The 23129-nt window shown below is 44.6% G+C and overlaps 2 protein-coding genes across 6 annotated transcripts in view; one reads left to right on the forward strand and one right to left on the reverse strand.

The window, feature by feature from the left end:
- KIAA0319L (KIAA0319 like) overlaps positions 1-5658 on the reverse strand; it is a 63800-nt gene extending 58142 nt beyond the window's left edge. The window contains exon 1 of the mRNA XM_082231521.1: positions 5206-5658. The gene's annotated coding sequence lies outside the window, so the exon portion shown is untranslated. The remainder of the gene's footprint in view (positions 1-5205) is intronic.
- Positions 5659-5675: 17 nt separating this feature from the next.
- NCDN (neurochondrin) lies at positions 5676-22087 on the forward strand. Of its 5 annotated transcripts, none has more exons than XM_082231598.1 (8): positions 5676-5797; positions 11706-11797; positions 12348-12483; positions 12886-13863; positions 14457-14698; positions 17586-17810; positions 18285-18427; positions 20387-22087. In XM_082231598.1, the coding sequence occupies exons 3-8, from the start codon at positions 12358-12360 to the stop codon at positions 20821-20823; spliced, it is 2151 nt and encodes a 716-aa protein (XP_082087724.1). In that variant the 5' UTR covers positions 5676-5797; positions 11706-11797; positions 12348-12357; the 3' UTR covers positions 20824-22087. The 5 variants fall into 5 exon arrangements, with proteins under 5 accessions (XP_082087724.1, XP_082087723.1, XP_082087727.1 ...); XM_082231597.1 differs by lacking the exon at positions 5676-5797 and adding an exon at positions 5804-6075; XM_082231601.1 differs by lacking the exon at positions 5676-5797 and adding an exon at positions 5804-6006.
- The last annotated feature ends 1042 nt before the right edge of the window (positions 22088-23129 follow it).

Raw genomic sequence — 23129 nt, forward strand, 5'->3', positions numbered from 1 at the left:
CAATGGGGACTTACTTTGGAGTAAGTCCAACTGAGAACACTGACATTTAATTCCAAGTAAATGTGTACAGGACCAGGTAACTAACAGAATAGGTCTATACTTCTTTACTAAAAAATTCAACAGGATTTATTTCCAAATAAGTGAGGACAGGATCACAGCCTTTTAAGTCCAGTGACTTTAGACTGGTTCACTTACCGTATTTTTTGCACCATAACACTCACTTTTTTCCTCCTAGAAAGTAAGGGGAAATGTCTGTGCGTGTTATGGTGCGAATGCCTGCGGGTGGCGGGGGGGATCTGCTGCAGTCGTGAGCAGAGGATCCATGGTTCCCCTTCCTTCCCTCCTCCATGGTTACAAAGCATGGATCCACATGGATCCTCAGGATTTTTGCATTGGGCTACTCCAAACTCACTGTCAGATCACATGTCTGTGGCCACAGCATGAACCACAAAAATCATATATCCACTATTTCGTTTAGAATATTTTTTTTCTTGTTTTCCTCCTCTAAAAACTACGTGCGTGTTATGGTCTGGTGCGTGTTATAGAGCGAAAAATACGGTAATTTGAACAGAACTGATTCTCTGTGTAGTGTAAAAATCATCTCCAACAAATACGTTAGGTTTTTTTGCCTTCCTTATTGTGTCTTCTCAAGGGTTCTGAGACACATGAACAGAACAAAGCCCATAAAAATCTCAAGTGGCTATGTTTTTCATGCCTCTAGAGAGTTTGCATAACACCTAGTGAAGAAAAGGCCAGAGCTCTGAATTTCAGGTAACAAACTGAAAGTAGACAGACCATGACAAAGGGTGAGAGTTGTTCTACCCCCCAAGACATGCACATACCATATTTTTCGCTCTATTGGACGCAGTTTTTCCCCTCCAAAAATTGAGGGGAAATGTGTGTGCGTCCTATGGAGCGAATGCAGGCTTGTGCCATAGCCGCGCGCAACCCCTTTGGCAGGGAGAGGTTGTGTGCAGCCTGTACGCTGCTCTTTGGGGCTGGGAAATATTTTTTTTTCTTGATTCCCCCCCCCCTAAAAACTGGGTGCGCCCTATGGTCCGGTGCGCCCTATGGTGCGAAAAAATATGGTACTCTCCTCTATGGTGCAAGCCTATTTGCCTGGCAATTGTCACCACGCAGACAGGAGCATTCAATTTGATAACTGTTCAATTGTCAATTGAACTGCAGTGGAACTAGAACCTCTTCATGTAACCTGAATCTATCCCTTCCCCAAAGCAATGCACATTCCTCATAGCAACGTCTACTTATCTATATTCTAATTAGCACAGACCCCTCCAGGATGCATCCAAGAACTGGAACTAAAAGGGAAGCAAGGGAGCCAGTATGTGAACAAAAGCTGTGCAAATTACCTGGAGGAGCAGTTACAATCTCAAGACACTTCATCATTTGGACCATGCCACCAGTACCAACACTAATAGGCCAGCAGATATCAAGCTATACATTTCTGTGCTCCTAGTGGGCCCTGAAGACTCTACAGAGCAACAGATTCAAGTGACTGCTGGGGTTAGGACTCCCTCAGTACCATGCATCATCCTAGGAAGGGAGAGATAAAGGAGTTCCCATATGACCTAAAATATGTTACATAATTCCATCAAAGAGGATCTTAGGGATATCCTCAGATTGCACAAGGAAGGAATTGGCCATGCAGGAAGCAATGCAAAAGCCCAACCTTCTGCAATGCTGTATAAAAACAGAAGATACGCCTAAAAACCCCTTCATAATGTTGCAGAGGATTCTAAGGGCATATTTCCAGGTTATATTGGGGGCCAGCAACTCTGGAAGAAGCATGACAGCCTGACTTACACTACATCCAGCATGGCTAAGGTAAAGGTAAAGGTACCCCTGACCATTAAGGCCCAGTCGCGGACGACTCTGGGGTTGCACACTCATCTTGCTCCAAGGGAGCCGGCGTTTCTCCGCAGACAGCTTCCGGGTCATGTGGCCAACTTGACTAAGCTGCTTCTGGCGAACCAGAGCAGCACACGGAAATGCCATTTACCTTCCCGCCGGAGCGGTACCTATTTATCTACTTGTACTGCGTGCTTTCGAACTGTTAGGTGGGCAGGACCAGCATGGCTAGCACCAATTAAATTGTGTCAGCTACCTGCCCAGTCACTCTGTACCACTGGGCTGATGCTGAGATCAGCCTATTAGTAGCATCTAATCTCATGTTTTGCTCTGAATACCTATGCAGGATGACAAATTAAATTAAAATCCTGCTGTTGTGCAAGTCTTTAACAACACCATTTGAGGAGTCAGGAACAGCTCAAAGTTCAATTCTGTCAGCTACAGGCCTGAAAGTCCATTTCCACAGAACAATGAATAGCTTTCTAATCAAGAAGCTGTGAAGCAGGTTATTCAACTGCTATAATAAGGAGTTCTTACAAAAAAAAATTGGATGAAGTAGGCAATAGCAATTATGAACTGTGAACAAATGTCCAAGGAACTTTGAGCATTGAATGAAAGTTTAAACACCAGCTTGTGCTATGACTAACTAAGTCATCCAGCTAGGTTTATTTTATTTCAGTGTCTGGTTCTCAATACAATGGAGAAAAGGGTATAATGTGATGGTAAAAAATGTGCCAAAGAGGAATAAAACTGCAAAAAGAACCCAAAGAAACATTTTCCTGTTCGCAGTTCAAAGTGCCAAACTAGACAATACTGTATGTTAAATGCCTTCATGAATTTAGCCCTTTCACTCTGCACTGTTTTCTCAATTAAAGTTGCCCCCAAAGGAAAGCTGACATTGACACCAAAGCAGCTTCACTTCTGGAGCAAATAGCAGCTTAAGTTCATTGGGACCATGACTGGAGTGGCAAGATGAAAAAGTGGATAGGGCTCCTCCAACTTTAATAGTTGTGTAGAAGAGAGAATTTTGACAGTTGTAGCTTGTCATGTAAGCCCTAACAGCGATGCATAAAAAAGGGGGAAAGAAACAAGTACCGTACATTAAATGCTTTCACACATTTAACACATTGTATAGTTTGGCTCCAAGATTATATATGAGGATCCTAGTAGCTACAGCTTTGCCTCCATCTGATTTACAAATGACACACACATTAATTAGCTGCCCCTAAAAAGTACAAATTAAGCACAGCCTTCTATATCACTATGTGTTCCCCAAGGGTTCCTTGACACAAACCACTATACAGTACTCAGTGCTAAATCAAAGAGGCTATTAAATGCACTTACTGAATGGCATATCAAACAGCTTATTAACAAGGTATTTCTTCTCAAAATCTAATGAATTCCTACAGAATTTACAACTTACTCATATTCAGTAGAATATACCGGTAATACTTTCTTTATACTTTTTAAGGTACTTTCATTCTCCATTCTCCAACACAAATAAGATTCCAACCATTCAACGTAAGTGCATGTATTAAAAGCTGTTCTTCCCACTATATGCATGCTTTTAAAACTTTCACTCAATGTCTAAAAGTCTACTAGACACACTGTAGATCACTTGACTCAATCTGGATATATTTGCTACTTTGTATAGTTAAATATTCTATTTTGCAACAATGTTATTGATCAAGCAGATTAACTAGAGCTGCAAAAGATAAGACACAGTACTTAACAGCATTAGAAGAAACATTTGAATTCACGAGGTGTTTTCAAAACAAAAACAAGATTTCTGTGGCTAACCAGGTTCCTCAATTCTTCCTAACTTTCTTTCTTTCTTTCTTTCTTTCTTTAAAGGCTAAGACAGTATTTTCCAAATTTTTGCTACCTGAGGTTGACTTTTTCTCAGAATTAAAACTGGAGCCACATTTTTATCTCAAAATTTCTACTTTCACAGTTAGAATGAAAATTACCATCCTTTAGATGTCCATCTCCTATGTGTCTGCAAGTCAGAGTTCTGCATGAGCCTCCAGATGGGAAAATGGCAAGACCAGAGTAATAACCCATATAGTCACACAACAGACAGCTTTGGTGGGTCATTTTGATATGTGTTTACATGCGAAATGATCCCATCCTTTCTCAACATGAAGAAATACCTGTCTCCAACTGAAGCTGATTGGAAGGAGGCAAAATCAAAGCACCAGTAAAATGCAGAGATATAATGGACAATCTCCTTTCTGGGTGGCTACTTTAGGTTCACACCAATCCCAGTAAACAGTATAGGAACTACTGGGCTAAGAGAAAAGAGATTCAAAGTAGAATTAACTGGTACAAAATTAGCACTGGAGGATTCCTTAGCATTTATATACACAAAAGCTTCCAAACTAGCATGAAGAGTATGCATCCTCAAGACATACATAAATAAAATGCATCCCACTGATACCCATAGGGTTACTAATCTCTACTCCCCAAAATTTTATGGGGCACGAGCAGGCTCACAAATAAATCAGGTTGATTTCCTCCTCCTCTGGAGAATCATGGAAGTTTTTAAAATACAAGAACAAAAGATTACAGAATTTATTTAAAACACACACCCTGCCAGAGAACTCAGCAGGAAGATAATATCTAATGCAAACAACTTGCAGGAAGACAATTTGATACTTTTGTACGGAGAGGACCAACAAACCAAATCTTTGCCCAAGCCTAGCATCAAGTCCTTTTCACTTCAAGCTGCTCATCCTGGGGTTAACTGAGGGTTTGGGCTAGGAGAGGGTCCTTAAAACTAGATTGCCACACTCACTGGCACACCTACAAAGGCTTGCTACAAAAATAAGCTGCGGTTTCCCAACTTCTGAGCATTGTTTCGTCCACTTATTGGCACTATTTTGTCCAGCTTCAGGCCACAAATCCCTCCCCCTGCCACTTTTATTTCTATTTGCAGGAAGAGGCTTTAATTCAAGAGTACCTGCTTTGCATTGGTAAGGTTGCAGGTCCTCTCTCTCTCTCTCTCTCTCTCTCTGCTTAAAGGATTTAAACCGAAGCTGCACTTCCTACAGCCCCAACAAAAGTTTGATTTCGCTGTTCAGGACGGAAACCGCCACTCTTGAGTGGAGCCCAGCTGCTCCCAAAGCCCCCAGCGTCATCTAGTTACAGGATCTCCCTCGCGTCGCTTCCACCCCCCACTGCAGCGCACTCGGGACAGTATAGCCAGGACCCCTTCCCTCCGCGCTGACCATGCCTGTCACAGGAAAGGACGGACAAGGCGGGAGGCCCCACCTCGGTCTCCGCCGTTCCCCACCCGCCCTACTTTCAGGAAACCCAGTTAAGAGCGGCACTTACCAGAGGTGCATGGCGGACGCGGAGAGAGAGTCCTCTTCAGTTGCCCGCTGAGGGTGGCGAAGGGTCCGCAGGCCGCGCGACTGGGAATGGAGGGGAGGTTGTGAGGGGCAGCGGAGCGGGGGCGTCGTAGTCTTGACAGGCTCAGGTAAGGGGAGGGGGCGTCACCCTGTCAGCATCCCCCCTCAGGGAGGAGGTCTGGGCGGCAGGCCTCGCGTTCACCATGGTAACCACGTAGGCCTCAGGCTCCCTCACCAGCAGCAGCCCCCCCCCCCGCCCAAAAAAACCACACACCACAACACACCTCAGTGTCGGAGGCTATTCAGCACGCGCCTACAGACGCTTACACGTCAGCGCGACATTCCTAGAGCAGCAGCAGCAGCACCTCACTCGACTCTGCCTAGCCCCGCCCCCATCTCTCTCTCTCTCTCTCTCTCTCTCTCTCATCCGGAAATACAAAAAGGTACGCCTTGCAGGCCAGGCCGGCCAGCCAATCAGGACTGGGTTGGCCGGAAACGGAAAAAGACCGCGCGCCGTTGCTACGATTGCGAGGTTTTCGCGAGGGACAATGTGTTTCGGCCCCCCAACCACCACGGTTTGTTTTTTTTTAAAGAGAGGGGGTTTGTGGAGGAGGTGGAAAATGCCCATATCTGACATTGAGGCGGTGGCTTCTTAGGGCACGTCTTATGAACTCGAAGCGCTATTGGCGAAAGGGGTAGTAAGGGGGAGGTTGATTGGTTAAGGAGCGCGTGCGTGGGCTGGTGAGGCTAGTGAGTGCGGGGGCTGAGAGGAGGTGAGACGGAGGTAAGAAGGGAAGGGGATGTAATATAGTGTTTTTCTTGCGCCAGTGACGGATCCTGCTTGGAGGAAAAGGTGAGTGTCGGTGTTTGCGGAGATGAGGGGGGTGGAGATGAGGGGGGTGCTCTCTGACGAGAGCAAAAGCGAAGTGCGTCACGTATGCGGGGGCTGAGGGTTTGGGTGGGTGTCTGTGGGTGCGCTATTAAGGAGGGAGCAAATGCACCTCTGGCAGAGCCTGCGCGTTCTAGCATGCGCCACGCGCGCAGGGTCTTCCTTTAGTGGCATTTCGCACCTCCCGTTTGGTGTCCTGGGGAAGACTTCCGGTCAGCTTTTGCACGAGCCTAGAGCTGCGATCCTAGCGGGATTTGCTTGGCGGTAAGTCCCACTGAATTCTGTGCGGCTGTCGCTAAGGTAAGCGAGGTTAGGAATGCAGCATCCATCTGTTTTATTCTGGTGGTGCTGCTTCTGCAGCGGCTGCTCTTAGTATTTTTTTAGATGCGTTTGCAGAAAATGTTTTATGCTTGCAAACATTTTATTGCTTTAATATGTTGTGAGCAACCTTGGAAGGGTAAGTGGTGAAATATTTTTGGACCTGCACCCAGAGTAAGTGGTGAAATATTTTTGGACCCAGGTGCAAATCCCCACTCAGCGACTGGCCTAGTGAAAGCTTTTTAGCTAGCTCCTCTGAGACTAGGCTATTTCATGTTAATTCCTGAGGGCTTTTTGTCCAGAAAGTTCAGCTGAAGCAGAATGCTTGTAGGGGCTAGGTAGTTTTATCTTATCTCGCCAATTTTTCACCGGTTGCGTTGGTTACCCGTTTCCAGACAGTTAGCCATGTTAGTCTGTTGCAGTAAAAATAGCAGAGTCTTGTGACACCTTGTGGCAAAGACTAACACTTATGGCGTAAGTGTTTGTGGACTGCAGTCTACTTTATTAGATGCAAGACTACTTTATTAGATGCATATCTGAAATTCAGGTATATATCCACATGGTTTAAGGAAGGAATTGTGCACAGTGTGATCGGAGAGAAATGAAATGCAGAAAGTACAGATATGCTGATAATTACATAATTGGCAATGGTAATTCACAAACCAATTGCAGATAATGCAGACAGATGGTTACTTATATGGTTCAAGGTTCAACTTGCACATAGTTGTATGTATGTACACCTTCCTAGAAGTATGCCCTGTTGATTTCTCCGGGGCATAAATCCAGATAAGGATTGCATTTGACAGACCAAGTACTCCTGTATGAACCTGCTCAGATGCTAAGAGCTGTCCTGCATTCTGGTCAATCACTATGGTCAAACAGGCCAGTAGCCTGATGTCTGTATCAGGGAGAATGCCTTTTCAGTGGTGGCACTGTATTTGTGAAATTGCCTCCCCCCCTTCCCCAATCTATTGTGGCTTTTAAGTAGTCCCCTTATTTTTCCAAGCTTTTTATAGATCTTATTGCTGCCTGTGTTTGACAAGTTGTTTTTTAAAAAACATTTTTTTAATTTTTAGGCTTTCTGAGGACTTGTTCTGCAAAGGCGAATAGAAATATGTTAATTACAAGATTGTTGTGAGGATGAAATGGGAGGGTGGGAAAAACCATGTCACCCTGGAGAAAAGAAGGGATATAAATGTAATGAATCTCCACAGATGTTAGCATAGTAGGAGTGCGGTGTTATTAGGACAGGGGTCCCTGCCTCAGAATCCTTGGTATATTGGTCTAATCATAGATCACAGTAATGGATCGTTGTAAGCCATTTTCCTGCCTCCCCACCCATCCTAATCTGCAATTTGGGTATACTAACAGTGGACAATGTTACAGATTTGTCATTGGTTTTCCTTCTTACACCCCCCACTTCCAGCCCTGAATGAGTATTTTGGCTTACAGGATATGTATACACACCCCATCTGTGGGATGGGAAAAATAATATTGTAAATTTTATCATTCGTAGCCCACTGCAGTTAATGTCTGCAGGGCAGCTAATGAAAAATTCATTTATTTTTCACACAAGAAGACGCATGCATGCATTTCTGTCTTTTAGGGAGCAGGACTGGGGGCAGACATAATGTGACCGCCAAGTCTTGTGCTACATTGTTACTGATGAGCAGATGTCACTATTACCACTTAAACAATCTGTTGGTATGTTAAAGTGTCACAAGACTTTTTGTTCTCTTTTCTTCACCGAGGTACAGCCAAGTCTTCAAAAATAACCAGAAAATCTGGATTGCAAGCAAAAAACTGCCCCTACGTGAAATTTTTTTAAATTTGAGTGGGGTTTTGGTGGTGTGTAGTTTTGAAACATTCATGGTCTAAATACCTAATCTTTGTCTATTTTATGTAACTTTGTGGTTTATATAGTGCCTTATTGCCACATATATGAATTTTATTAAACAAAAATAAATAAACCACTTGAGGGGGGGACCAACCAAATAAACTCATAGGAGTTTACAAAAATTGACTTGTTTGCCATATAATCTACTGCAGAATCTTTATGCATGTGTTTGTGTGTGTGTGTGTGTCAGGGTAGAGATGTGGTACCTTTGGCTCTGCAGATGTTGCTGGAGTAAAATTTCCATCATTCTTTATGACTGACCAGGGCTGATGAGAGTCAGCCAAATTAAACTTTTATTGCTTATCACCAAAGGCCTTTGCAGAAATTTAGACAGGCTGAAGAGTGAACAGTAAATCATGTTTGCCAATGCAGGTACTAAAAATATTTAATGAGAGCCAGAATCAATTATTTAAAAAGCAAGAAAAACAAACAGTAAAAACAAGGGATGAAAATGCAGTAAAATAATAAAACTATCATCAAATCGTGGCATTACCATGACAATTTATAGCTATCTCTGAAAGCACTATTTGCACTCACTGCTGCAAAGATCCAAACATAAAAAAGACACAATATAAATCTTGGAATGCTGACGATATAGCTCTTTACCCTGGCCTTTGACATTCTAGTTGGCAGCGTCCTACTCAGAGTAGACCCATCGAAATTAACAAATGTAAGTTATCCTTGTCCATAGTGATGTGAGATGAGAATATTCTCCGGAGAATATTCTCGAGAATATTCTCCAAAAACTGTAAATTCTGTGTCTACACAGCTGCTTTAAATGTGCAAACCTCATTAATTGAGAATATTCTCCAAATATTTTCTAGAATAAATTGTTGTTGTTGTTGTTGTTGTCCAAAAACTACAACAACAAAATGTGTCGTATTCAGTCTTTTACTACTCAGAACAGACCTATTGAAGTTAATAGAAATGGCTAATTTAATTTCACTGGATCTACTTTGAGCAGGACTTAGTTGACCACATCCCTATATTTCTAGGGCCTGCTCTAGTTATGATAGTAAATTGTTATAAACTCTTTTAATGTTGCACTTTACATTAGTGGAACCCTGCCTTGGACTTTCTAGTGAAAGCAGGTAATTAATGATGATGATATCTGGCAATAGACAATGTATGTTTTCTAGGATGGTTTTGTTTGTGTGTAATCCCAATAAAATAGTATCTAGAATCCTTAAAACAGGATTCCAGGCATAAAGAACAGAATTAAAAGTAGTGATTGCATGAAAGTATCTACACTGAGCCAGAAAAGCTTTGCCTGAGTTTAGCAGACGTAAGACTTAACTAAACTGGCAACTCTACCATGGTCATTTTTTTACTCTACCATGGTCATTCTTTACCTTAGAGCATTAATTTTATCAGATGAGATTGACATCTCTGTTGAGGTGACTAAAGTGTATGTAGAAACATATTAAGATCTGAGTATCTTCTGATATCTGGAAACCCAGTCCTTGCAATTCAGTATCAATTTAGACAGATTTTAGTAAACAAATTTATAGACTGTGTCATGACATAAAGCGTAAAAACAGAACGAAACACAGAAACATAAACTTAAAAACAGCAGAAACCTTTTACCAGGTATAAAATTTATCTTTCATAAATGACTGGGTTACACCTTGGGGAAAGCCTTCCTAAACAAAAATGTCTTCAGAAGGCACCCACACAGCCCCGTGCTAGGCATCTGTATGACTTCATCTGTGTGATTTCAGCTGGTCATCGGTTCCAGAGAGCTGAAGCTGCCGACACTAAAAGCCTGCTAAATCTATCTGAAGAATTGTCCATAATTATAACAATAAATTATAGCATTATGGTTACTGGATGAGATTGAAGAAAGCTGTGTTTCTGAATGAATTAGGAGTAGTAGGGCAGAGCCAACAATTTCTTCAAGAAACTGTTCTGTAAAGATTCCAGCTTCAACATTTGGGAAACATCCCAGCCCCGTACTTTATTTATTATTCCATTGTGTATGTTGCCCAAAGCAGCTCCCAATGTGACAGCAAAAAAACACAGAACAATGCATCATTACTATAACAGTCTAAATGCTAACTCATTTCAAAACAGAATATGCCAATCCAAATAAATAGATCACTTTTAATGATATGCATATTATAACATTCTAAACTAATTATAAAATAAATGATCAAACACATGTATCAGTTTACATCAGTGAGCTGAACTATATCAGTCAGAACCAGCTTGGATAAACATTTCCAATGCAATCAATTATTAGCAATGATATAACCAGCACCCCTTCCATAGCAGTACTAACAAATAAAGAGCATAACATTTTTTATAGAGGTTAAAAATTAAAGTGCACACATTTCCTAGCAACACAGAAATTGCCTTTCATTAATCCTTGCAGGGAGCCACTCTTCAGTCGACAATAGATACTTCAGCCCTATACAAAATCAGCCCAATAAAAAAATCTGAGTCATTACCTTGTTTTGAAACCACTTTAAAGCAGGGTCTATTAGAACACCCCTTTCTATACAACAGTTTAATATGGTGTCCAAAGTTGTAGAAGCTGAAACTTCTCTACAGATTTCCCAAGAAAATGTATCATTAAACTGAATTCTGAATTTCTAGGCATTTAAATTCACCTCTTAGGTCAATCAGTTACTCATCTGTTTACAGTTAGAGTTTCTGGTGTCTCTTTCCAAATACCACAGCCTTGCTTTTTGAGTACTTTAGGGTTTTTAAACTGCCTTCTTAAACCTACACGCGCATGAGAGAAAAGATGAATATTTCAGAGCAATTGCCATTTAAAAAAAAACCTCTGAGAGAATCTACCCTGGCACTTGGCAAGAGTAGATAACTATGGAAAGCTGACTGTCCTAACCCAAAGATGGATGTCCTCCCTGTTTGCCTTTACTGGCACTTGAAGATGGTGAGCGTTGGAGTCCCAGCAACATGTGACAGACCATAGGTTCCTCGTCGCTATTTTGGGCATGGTCTAAAGCTGACATTGCCTACCTTTTTGAGCCCACCGACACATTTGCAATTTTGAATGGATACCACCTCTTCTAGTTGCATTCTTTCTCCCCTCCCCTGGAGGTCCCTACATAAAAGAGAGCAAGTGTGCACACAGGTTATTTGTTTTTACATAGGGTGTGGGTAAAGTCAAATCAAGCAAAACTGCAACGTATCTTGAATTTGCATTGCTTTGCTCAGAGTCCCCCCAACCACCATCAAGTTAAAGTTTGCATTGGCACAGTAGAAACCACAGATCTGGTGCTTGCAAGCACCACAAAAACAGGTGCCTGCTCTATATCCCCACCCTACCTGACTCTTGCAGCACTCCCCCTTCTTCCCTTGACTCTGGCCCCCCCCCCATTTTCATCACTCTGCTTTCTGTTCACCTGGCCAGGTGCTGTTCTGAACCTTAAGAATCATATAGAGGTGAAAGAGGATTACTTTGTCTCGATTCTTCATTCAACTCTACCTTTCTAAGAGGAAAAGGTAATTGCCCATACTCTCTCTTGGGACAAAGGTTGCAGTGCGAGAGGGTGGGGTCTTGGATTTTTTGTGAATGCGATGTGAAAGCGATGGCCTCAAGGGTTCCATTGCATGCATGCTGGCAACCCCAGATCTAAAGTGACTTCATTTGGAGTGCTAGTTAGGCCTATTAGATATTATTGCCTGCTAAGAATGTGCACGTTACCACAGCTGCCTATTGCTGCAAAAGCATCAAGGCAAGATGCTTTTTCAGGAAGCTTGCCCATCACTTTTACTGATCTTACTGCAGTATCCCAGTAAGCATCAAGCTTCATAGCTCAGTCTTTCTTAACTACTACACTGTGCTACCGTTAGCTGCCTTAAAACTTGGGAATCCTGAAAGCTCAGTAGTTTTGGGTTCTTCCCTGTTGTTAGCCAATTAGTTCTAGGCATGAGCAATGTGTCTTTGCCAGCAGCCACTGCTGTAGGGGAACTTGGTCTATCCAGTGTCACTGTGATAGGTGATCTTTTGTCTATCCTGTTGTATGAAAACAATGGTGGTCTTTACGTACAGAGCTGATATCATGGCTTCAAATTCGGGAATTGTCCCTGATGATGGTGAGAGCAGCAAGAATCCTACACTGGAGAGATGCCTCAATGTGCTTAGAGATGCAAGCAACGATAGCGAACAGTTTGCTGCTCTGCTTCTGGTAAGAATATGGCCTTGCACTGGCAGGAATAGACTGCTTTGGAAGCAAATTTGGGAATGAAGATAAGCTTTTTGAATCCAGCTATTCATGGTAGCTGGCTGGCTGGCTGGCTGGCTGGGTGATCAGTAGTTTTCTACCTGTAAAGTGGGAGTCATAATTACTAATAATTGCTTAAGATAAGGACTTGGGTTAGATAATAGCATCCACTCTTGTCCTGTAAAGATGGACACAGATCCTTGTAACAAGGAAAGAGCAAAGCCTTCCATGTCTGTGGCATGCAAGAGGAACTTAGGGAGGGGGAGGCCTAGTAAGCAATTTCAGCTGAGGAAGGGAAATGGCTAGCTCAGTCAAGCCATGTCACAAAACTGCACGCTTCTGATGCCTCCTGATTTTATCCTTCAGGTGACCAAAGCAGCAAAAGCTGGAGAAATCAATTCCAAAACCCGCCGGAGGATCTTTGACGCGGTTGGTTTCACATTCCCAAACAGGCTTCTGACGTCTAAGGATGCCCCTGAGGGCTGCACACAGCACACATTCCAAGCCCTGGGCCTCACCCTGTTGGCCTGCTTCTGCACCGATCCAGATTTGGCTCGGCATCCCCAGGTCCTTAACAAAATCCCGGTTTTCAATGATGTGATTTCAACTTGCAAGCCAGGAGATGCTTCTTGCAATGCCATGATTGATGATGCTTATCAGTGCCTCAGGGCTATCATGGCCACTCCAAAGGGTCCCAGAGAGTTGGTGAACAGGGGCACTGTCCCAGCACTGTGCAGGGCTTATGTGAAGCATGGCTATGGCTTTGATCAGGCCTTTAAGCTGCTTGTGGGGCTTCTGATCGCAGCTGAAGCAAAGTGCTGGCAGAGAGCCACTGTTGACCTCATGGGGGTGCTGAATGTACTTAGTCTAGAATTCCAGAAGGCTGAAGACATGACCAAATTCCAGCTGTGTGAAGTGCTGCCCCGCTTCATCCCTCCCCTTCTCTCGCCCAACACCGAATGCCTCCTGCCCCTCTACCGAGGCCTGGCTAGCATCCTGACCAGCAAGCTGAGCACTTCCCAGCGGGACCCTGCCTTGAAGCTGGCAGCCTGCCTGTCACAAGCCTGTGGCTCAGAGTGGATCCAAGGAGGGGGTACTGGCAGCAAGTTCTTTGCCTTGCTGTCCAACCTGGCATGTGTCGAAGTCCGCCTGACTCTGGAGGAGCTGGATCTGGCAGAGGTGGACAAGAAGCAGGAGCTGATGGCTGCTTGCTACGTTCTGATGGAGACGGCAATTGTGGAGTGCACAAAAGAGAAAGGTTCTTTGCTGCTGGAGACGCAGAAAGTGCAGCTGGTGGGGATCCTGGAGGAAGCCTTCGGGGCTGTCATACACTACTTGAGACAGGTATAGTAAGACTCCCAAAATCTTCCAATCTTATAAGGCTGCCTGCCTCAGGAGTTCAGGAAGCAGTTAACAGTCTTACCTTTATGGGGGTCCGAGGCTGTCAACTGTGCCAGGTTGGTAGGAGTCATCTGGTGTCCAAGTGAGGCAATTCTTGTGGGTAGGAAGCCCAAACTAGTATTGAGGGAAATGAACCATAGTACAGGACAAGGAGCAGAGGAGGAAAGGGGGAGATAGAAATGGCGTCCCTGGACTAAATGAAAATGTGGAAGTTCTGAATAACACAGCAGGGCAAAGAGCTCTGAAACGGGGGCTGCCTTAACTTTTGTTTATGTAGGGAAGACTGAACTTGGGAGCCAATCAAGGCCTTTGAAATCCATCAAGGATGGTAGAAAAGGTGGAAAGAATCTACTGCTTCTCCAGATTGCTGTTTTGGCCAAGTAGCTGAAGTGCTTGTGGTCCTGCAGGCTCTGTGGCTTATCAGTTTGGATTTAACAGATGGTACATGCTCACTTTCCTTTGTCTGGCTCACAATGTCACTCATCCCAGCCTCACTGATTTACAACATGTTTGTGACTGCTTTCTCTGTCCCACAGGTAGGGCGAAAGAAGCTGGACGACCCTTTCATCTTTGCCTCTGTTCGAATCCTTGGGGCCTGGCTGGCTGAAGAGACATCTTCCCTCAAGCAAGAGATCTGTGACCTTCTGCCTTTCCTCATCTACTATGCCAAGATGCGGTTTGAGGAGGAGAAGAGAGTCAGAAGTAGTTTGCAGCAGGAGGCAGAGCAGGCTGGGCAAAGCAGCATCCAGCCTCCTGTTTGGCAAGGAGATGCTATAAGGTAAATTACAGCGTTGAGTGTTGAAATATGTTGATTTGCTGCTTTATGCCTTCTAGATTCCAGTTTGGGAATCAGAACTACTTTAGGTTTATTCTGCTTAAACACTTCTAATGATGAGCTGAGGATCAGGAACATTCTGGCTGGAGTTTCAGCTTGGACATTAAAGTCCTTGAGGGGCCTTAGGCAAACCTCTGCCTCGCTGATACACTGATAAAATTCTGCACTGCTACATTTTTGGAAACGTTCTTCACAGAATAGAATTGTAGACTTGGAAGGGACCCTAAGAGTCATGTGGTCCAACTGCCTGCAATGCAAGAATCTCAACTAAAGCATAATATGAAGCTTTTCTTTTGTCATCTTAGTTATCAGTGTGGAGATGACTTGGACTAGATTCCATCTTGGGGTGGCAGCTTACTCTCCTCCGGAGATAAGAGGTGTAGAGTTTTTACAGGGGTCTTATATTGCCACCAGGGCTCTTTTTTAAACATTGACATGAAACTGTGGGGGAGAGTGTTGATGACTCCCAGTGCTGCATATTTTAGCTAGGCAACCAAGAGCAACAGCAGTGGCTGTGATCAGTTGGATACAGGCAGGGAAACTGAGGCTGAATTCCAGGCAAGACAGAAGTGATGCTAATTGGAAGCCCAAGTATTTGATAGCAGTAGATTTATTGTTGTTGCAATTAGCGTGTATAAAACTTAGCAGTTAGCAGGACTCCTTCAGTAGTGCTGCCCCCTTCCCCTCTACCCTGGACCAGGATGCTGTTGAGGGTAAGCTGCTTACTTGCCAAGCCTTCTTGTCTATCTAAGGCAGCTTCTGGCCACCCATCAGCAATGGCATGATGAACACTAGAAAGGCTTATGCAACAGCTCTTACTGATGGTTTCTAATCCCGAGACCATGTGGGAGCAGCATTTGTTCGTGGGCGCCTGACTATAGCACAAAGGTTCCCAAGTGAGTCATCTGTGTTCCCTGGAGAACTCTTTGCAACCTTCCTGATGTGGAATGGCATTACAAGCTTGGGTCTGGAAAAACCAACCCATCAATATTGACTCCTGTGATTCAGTTTACTTTGAGTTCACTCTCTCTGCTTTCTTTTCTTTTCTTTTCTTTTCTTTTCTTTTCTTTTCTTTTCTTTTCTTTTCTTTTCTTTTCTTTCTTCCTCTTTTCACCAGTCTCTCAGCTCTGAGGTTGGTTTTGTTGGATATGTAGGATCAGGAGCCATGTAGGAACAGCTTCCAGGATGCAAATCCACCTTGATTTTAAATATGCAAAGTTCCATCAAGTTCCTTTGTTCCCATCTTTTAAGCAACAAAGGCTGGTTCATTAAGGCAAATGGGGCACTGCCCCACCAACTTCAGCCTGCCCCATAGCCAGTCCTGCCTGCCTGCCTTCTTACTTAACAGCACTGGTTGTCGGCTTCCTCCTTCTTAGCCTCAGTGCTGTCACACCATATATACTTCAGCAGGGGGCAAACCTGGAATTAGTTGGCTCTGGCCTCGCCTGCTGTTGATTATCCTCCCTTCTATCCTATCAGTCCCAATGATCACCAACTTCCACTCTAGTGGGACCAGTAATAAAATCTGTGGGAAGGCCAGACCACCAATAAGCTTCTTGAGTTGAAACCAGCCCTTCAGCTGCGATCAGCTGTGTCACTTGAGAACCAAAGGTAGGATGTTGTCCTGGCTCTGTTAAGGATTGGGCACGGAGTCCCTACCAATTAGCATCAACGGAGGGGAGAGAAGACCCAACCATGTGCAGCCTTGTCATGTTCCCAGACTGTTAAAACAGGTCTTGCTGGAGTATGTGTGATTCCCAACAGTCACTGCATATCCAGTCCCCTCCTCCAAAATTGGCCTCCATCCTGGGTGACCTACAACCTTTAACCAGGTTCCTGAGCTCCCTTGTATGGCTGTACTCTTCTAAGAATGTTTGAATTGTTTGGAGCCGGTCCGCTCTCCTGCATTTTACAATAAGGATATAATGTGTAGTGTAATACTGCCTAGCTGCTGCAGTGTCACAAGCTACAGTACACCTACCTGCCATCTGCTTAGGTGGTGAGGCAGGGGTATGGAGCGGTGCCTCTGGTAGTTGTCCCAGTTCTATGCAACTACCTCTCCCTTCATTCTGTTAGGACTTACATAATTTCCTCCTTAAAAAAAAAATTCAGGACTTTGACTAGTGTAAGAAAGGAGCCAGAGGTATCTAAGGCTAACTTTATAAACCTGTCCTCCTGCTGTCTGTTATTATGTTATTATGTGTTAATCATTGTGGGCTACCTGGAAAAGAAAAGAAAGACTTAGGAAAGATTGGGTACAAATGCTTTCAAGAAATAAACTTTATGGAATAAACAAGACAAAATGCCTAGACCCCATTATAATAAGCAGTCTGAACATTTCAGATCTTACTTTGATATTTAATTTCCCACCCCTAGTCATGTTTTGCAAATATAATGGGAGAGGCTCCGTTATTGGTCAGATTGGCAGAAGGTGCAGCAGGGTCTCATTACTTTGTGCAAAAATTGTTGGGCCTTTTTTTGAATATATTCAGCAGTAGCCAGTGCTAGGGTATGGCATTGGGCTTGCTGTTGAGCTGACCTAAGGTGGCAGCTCTTCAGTAGCAAATCTTTTGTAACTGGCTTGGGTTTTTTACTATAGAAAATCCATATTCCAGGTTGAAATGCATTTTAATTTCACCATGGTCGTAACAACTTCTTGTTAAACTTTGCTGTCAGAAGCTTGAGGCCATGGACTATCTAGTTAGTGGTTTTTGTAAGCTGCTTGAGGGACTTTTTTGTCTTAAGAGCTTGGGTATATAAATGCGTTAAATAAATGGAAATAAACCCTCTGCCTTTAACTTAGTTCCAACACTTCCATGTCCCTTTTCAGATTCCTCTTACCTGGCTTAAGCCACTTGACTGCAGAGGATCGACCCCGTGGAATCCTCATTTCAGAGGGGGCGCCGGTACTCCTGTGCCAATATTTCTTGTACCGGTGGGAGATATTTGTTTCAAATACAGATACCCTGACTACATCAACTACTGTGGAAACCAGCCTTCAGACGTGTTGTGAAATTTTCCTTAATTTGGTTGTGACTGCTCCAGATTTAATCAGGTAATGGGTAGAGGAGGAATGCAAATGAGTTAACAACACCTTAACATGTTACAGAGGCAAACCTCTGTTTCGAAATGCAGACTTCTTATTCACATATTTTTTAAAATATGTTATAATTTTAATATGTATAATAATTTTTGTAATACAAAATGAAGAGCATGAAATATAATACTTTAAATATTCATCAAGTGCTCGCTCAATGAATTTCTTTAGTAAGAGATGTACACCTAAAAATGTAACAAATGAATTCACACATGACTGAGGAAATCATGGTTTAATTCTTCACCCAGGGTTTAAATCCCCACTAAGTTATGAAGCTCAAAGGGTCCTAGCCAAACCCCTCAAGCTGGTGTGGGAACAAAAATAGAGAAGTTTATGCACATAACCTTGAGTACTATGGGTGAAGGGTGGACTGCAGATATGATTAACTCAGAAAGCATCTTGTGTTTTGCTTTCTCTCTCTCTCACCTGCAGCCGAGAAGATTGCTTTGCGACCTTGATGGACACATTGCTGAAGTCCCTTCCTTCTCTGCTGCCACAGAGAGAACATCTCGGCCTGACAGCCAATGTGGCAACACTGGGACTCATGATGTCCAAGAGGCTGTTTGCTTACCCAGGCAAGAAATAGCGCTGTCAGCTTCCACTGCCAAAACTGAGTAGGAAGTCAACAAAATGTAACCATGCCCTAGTTTTTCTTCAGCGGCAAATCTGTTGCTAGGCTGTACCTCTTCAGAGTGCAGGTGTGTGCCCACATGACCTGAATGCTGTCCTTACAAAACAAAAGGCCAAAACCCTTTCATGTAGAAAACCAGCACATCATAAGAGAAGGGTTCTAGCCAAACCTCCTCCCTGATGCACTAGTTTTTCACTGTGTTGGGATTATTTTGGGTTTTTTGTTTTTGCATAGAACAGCATGTGAGCACCCCCGCAGTAGCCTGAAGTGGTATAGCCCAGGCACAGGCTTATTAGCTCAGTGAAAGCTAGGCCTGTGTGGGCAGACAAGTGGTTCATTACCATCCATCTCCATGGCAACTCCGTATAGTATCGATTTCTTTCTTGAGTTGCCCAACATGAGACTCTCTCTTTCCTCCTCCACTACCCTCCCGAGTTGGGAATTGACAAACAGTGCGCTCTAATTATATGGGGAGTCAAATGAGAAGGAAAAGAGCTGGGATGAGAGGGTGCAAGCAAGAGAAGCCTCACAGAGGCACTTCCCTCAGAATAAGCTGCTGATCACTCAGCACAGCAAGTGGCCCAAAGCCCACACAGCCATCCCAGTTGGGCTAATTAAAATGTACTTATTTTAAATATTAAGCTTGTGTCTTTCCCTCCTCCGAAAAACTAGGCGTAATGCACATGGAGGTGCTAGCCCATTCTGTCCTTGCAGCAGCACTGTGAGGTAAATTAAGCTGGAAAAGAGCAGCTTGTCCCAGGGGTGATGCCGCCCGGCGGGTACTGGGTGGGGGCAGGACGTGCGGAGGGCTATCTCTGCGCTTGCTCATCCCCCCCCCCGCTAGGCAGAGGCTGAGGTGTGCAGAGAGTGCGCAGCAGTGTCAGGGGGTGATAGCCCCCTCAATATTGGGGGAGCTGAAGCCCCCTCCTCCTATACCCGGCGCCACTGGCTAGTCCTGAGGTCAGCCAGTGAGAGTCATGGCTGAGTCTGGCCCCAGGCCTCCCAGGCAAAAGGCTGGCACTGCATCTTACAATGGTGAACCCTGTTGTGACACTGAATGTACTCCTGCAATCAGTTCTGATTAGTGTCACCTGAAAAGGGAGGGGGTGGCGTAACACTTCTGGGCCTATTCAGGAAACAGTTTTGAAAACTGACCAAGAAGAAGAAGAAGTAGAGTTTGGATTTGATATCCCGCCTTTCACTCCCCTTCAGGAGTCTCAAAGCGGCTGACATTCTCCTTTCCCTTCTTCCCCCACAACAAACACTCTGTGGGGTGAGTGGGGCTGAGAGACTTCAGAGAAGTGTGACTGGTCCAAGGTCACCCAGCAGCTGCATGTGGAGGAGCGGAGACACGAACCCGGTTTCCCAGATTACGTGACTACCGCTCTTAACCACTACACCACACTGGCACCAAGGAAGGGGTCATGGGGGGAAACTCAGGTCTCTTCTTTGTACTGGCCTGGCTCAAGTTAAAATATTCCTAGAGGGGTTTCAGCCTGAGGAAGTAGTAGGAAGGCAATGCCATAAGACCCTAAGAAGAGACTGATGGGTCTGGCCAGTAGTCCAGCATCCAAGCCACACAGAGGCCGACCAGGCACCTGTGGGAAACCAGCAAGCAGAAGAGCCCTCTCCCTTCCTGCAGCTTCCATCAGCTGGTATTCAGAACCATTTCTGCCTCCAGCTGTAGAGGCAGAGTATAGCCATCCTGGCTGGTATCCATTGATAGCACTCTCCTCCATGAATTTGCCTAATCCTCTTCTGAAGCCATCCAAGTCAGTGACCATCACTGCTTCCTGTACCTTCCCAGACCTTGCAAGGAAGCATATGTTGTTGGTGAATGTCCACATTACCTCTCTCTGTCTCTCTTTTTCCCTCCCTTTCTCCTCCTTTCTTTTTCACTCAGGTCTGCAGGGGACTCCAGAATCTGAGGGCTTCTTTGATGCTGCCATCCGCTTCCTGGCAGAAGCCCATGTGGCCCAGACTGACCTCGACGGGGAGAAGGTGACCATGAGCGTTTCTCCAACCTATAAGGCGGCCTGGCCAGCCATCCGTGAGTTGTGGTTTCTGGGCATGCAGGCTTTCGCTAGCTGCGTGCCCCTCTTCCTGTGGCTGCCGCAGGACGTCCTGCGCTCCGGCTGGCTTCAGGAGCTGCTGGCCTTGCTGGGCCGCGTGGCGCCGTCGTCCGTAGACTTGGAAGTTGTCCGTGCTTTCCAAGGCATCCTGGTGGAGCTGGCCCGAGCTAGCCAGCCGTGTTTGGAGATGATCCAACAGCACCGGGGTTTGGAAATGGCCAGCCTGTATGGCATGGCTGCCTTGGAACAATGTCTCTCTGAGCAGTGAGCAGTGCTCAGAACACGTTGTGGTCGGGTGGGGGGAAGTGTTTTCCCTGAAGCAGTTTTTTATCATCCTGTTTCATGCAGATGGATGATCTTCTTAATCAGTAGGGCATGGGATGTGTCGGGTACCTCTTCCCAGATGGCTGCACAAAGTTTTAAAACAAAATATGATGTCTCATAAAGCATGTGTCCTAGCTCTCTGTGATATCGTAGAGTAACATGAAACAATTGCACAAATGTATGCCAGTGCACGTTAGTGCTGTTCAGTTGACTCTAATGCACTGTGGAAAAAGCTAGTTTTCCTCTAGAGGGGAGAGTAAACAAATGCTAAAGGAACTTTGGCGGCATTCTAGCGTGGAAGGGAAGGAATGTTTTTAACTATGTATAGTGATTGTTTCCAAGGTGTCCTTTTGCTACCTTAATCAGGCTTCAGGGTAGACTTAAGTAATGCACTTATGAAGGGCATACTGGATAGACTTCTGGCCATCTAATTATTGATTACCTCAGGACTGTGCCATTGTTGGAGCTCTTTTCTTGAGGATACTATTTATTTACCTATTTATTTATTTATTTGAATATTCAATTTTTAAGGATACAAATTCTTCCTAGGCAGCTTACACGTAACATTGAAGTACATTGATAAAATCACAGTGGAACAGTATTGAATAACATACAAGCCTTTGGGATCCTTCCCACATGGTAGCTGATGTCTTTATTTAATAAATTTGTACCTGCCTTTCTGGACAAAACAAAACAAAACAAAACACCAAGGTGGCTTACAATTTTTTAAAAAAAGCAGGGACAGTTTAAATGTGATTAAAACAATTGGGGAGGAAGTTCACTCTGTTAACTGGAGTGATGACACCCCCAGTTGGAGCCGGACCAAGGTCTCCTTTGCTTGCCTGCCTGCTCCCACGTGGCTGCTGGCATTAGATGGCCCTGTGGGGGGAGATGGGGCAGGCAATGAGGGGGAGGGTGCAAGCTATTTTGCTGTTAAAAAGAATTGACTCCCTTTTGAATCAACTGCATTTCAAGGAAGAGGGATTTCCGGGGCCAAATATATAGTATTGGGATCTGTACTCTCCGGAGTGTTAAATGTTTGCTTGTTTTTCGCTTCTCTGTATTACTCCGCATGTAGGCTCTTGCATGCAGCCAGTAAATATTATGTTCATAAGTTGGAGGCTGGATTAGCCCCTGAAGCTGTGGCCTTGGCTTAATATCTTGGTGTTTACAGTTCAGTAAATAAAAGTGCTTTGTCTTGTAATAAATGCCTGGTTCTTACTGACATGTGGGTCTTGTTCACCAAATGGGTGTCTGCTGGAAGCAAGCATCGCCTTTCCTCTCATTCCCTCATGTAATCCCTGTGAAGCAGAAGGGAGAGGGAGGGAGGGAGAGCCGTACTGTGTCAAATCAAAGGTTCCTCTAGTTCAGTATTTGTCTCCAGCAGTGGCCAACCAGATGTCCTGCGAAGAGTTCACAAGCAGGGCATGGAGGTCTCAACCCTTTGCAGTTCATCCATAGCAGCAAATATTCCAAGTCCCAGTGATTCTGGACATGGCTAGTAGCCATTGATGGGCCTCTCCCAAAGCAATACATATTAGTTACTGATCTTTAGTCTGCCTTGAAATTTGCTTTGATGAGGAATTTTCTGTGGTGTGTCTCTGGGTCGGGTGGCTGGAGAGCCTCCAGGGTTGGCTTGGACTACAACTCCCATCATCCCTAACCCCTTGGCCATGCTTGTTGATGGGAGTTAGAGTCCAGCCAGTCCATGGATGGCCACAAGCCCTGATCCAGATCCATCTGATCTGTTGGGTAGCAGCTCCCTACTGCGAACCTACAAAGTGAGGGCAGAGTGATTGGAACCCACTCAGCAATTGATGGAGAAAAGTATGGCCTATCTGGCCGTTGTCTTTACGCCAGTTGGGCAGCTTTATGAGGCTGGTGCTGGTTGGTTCTTCAAGCAAAATTCAACTTTATGGGAAGAAAAGTCCTTTTACAAAGCAGGTACAGTCTTCTCAGTGTTCTGGTCACAGACTATTTCTTTCTCATTTATGCACTGGTGGTATGAAGTGGGACAAAAGGGCCATTGACACTCTTGGGCTCACCGAGATGACATGCAGGTTCTCAGCGGCAGATGAAGGCAGCCATCTCCCATCCAAGCCTATAAAACATTTTAAATAGCACTGCTCTTGCTCCTAATCACAGACCTGTGTGTACTTGTAAGTGCAGGAAGCACTGTGCTGCCTCTTTTCTGCCCCCCCCCCCCGATTGAGGGAAGTTCAAGCAAGGTCCTTTATTTCTCAGTTAAAA

This window comes from Podarcis vaucheri (assembly GCF_965113315.1).
Source record: "Podarcis vaucheri genome assembly, chromosome: 7".
NCBI lineage: Eukaryota > Metazoa > Chordata > Lepidosauria > Squamata > Lacertidae > Podarcis > Podarcis vaucheri.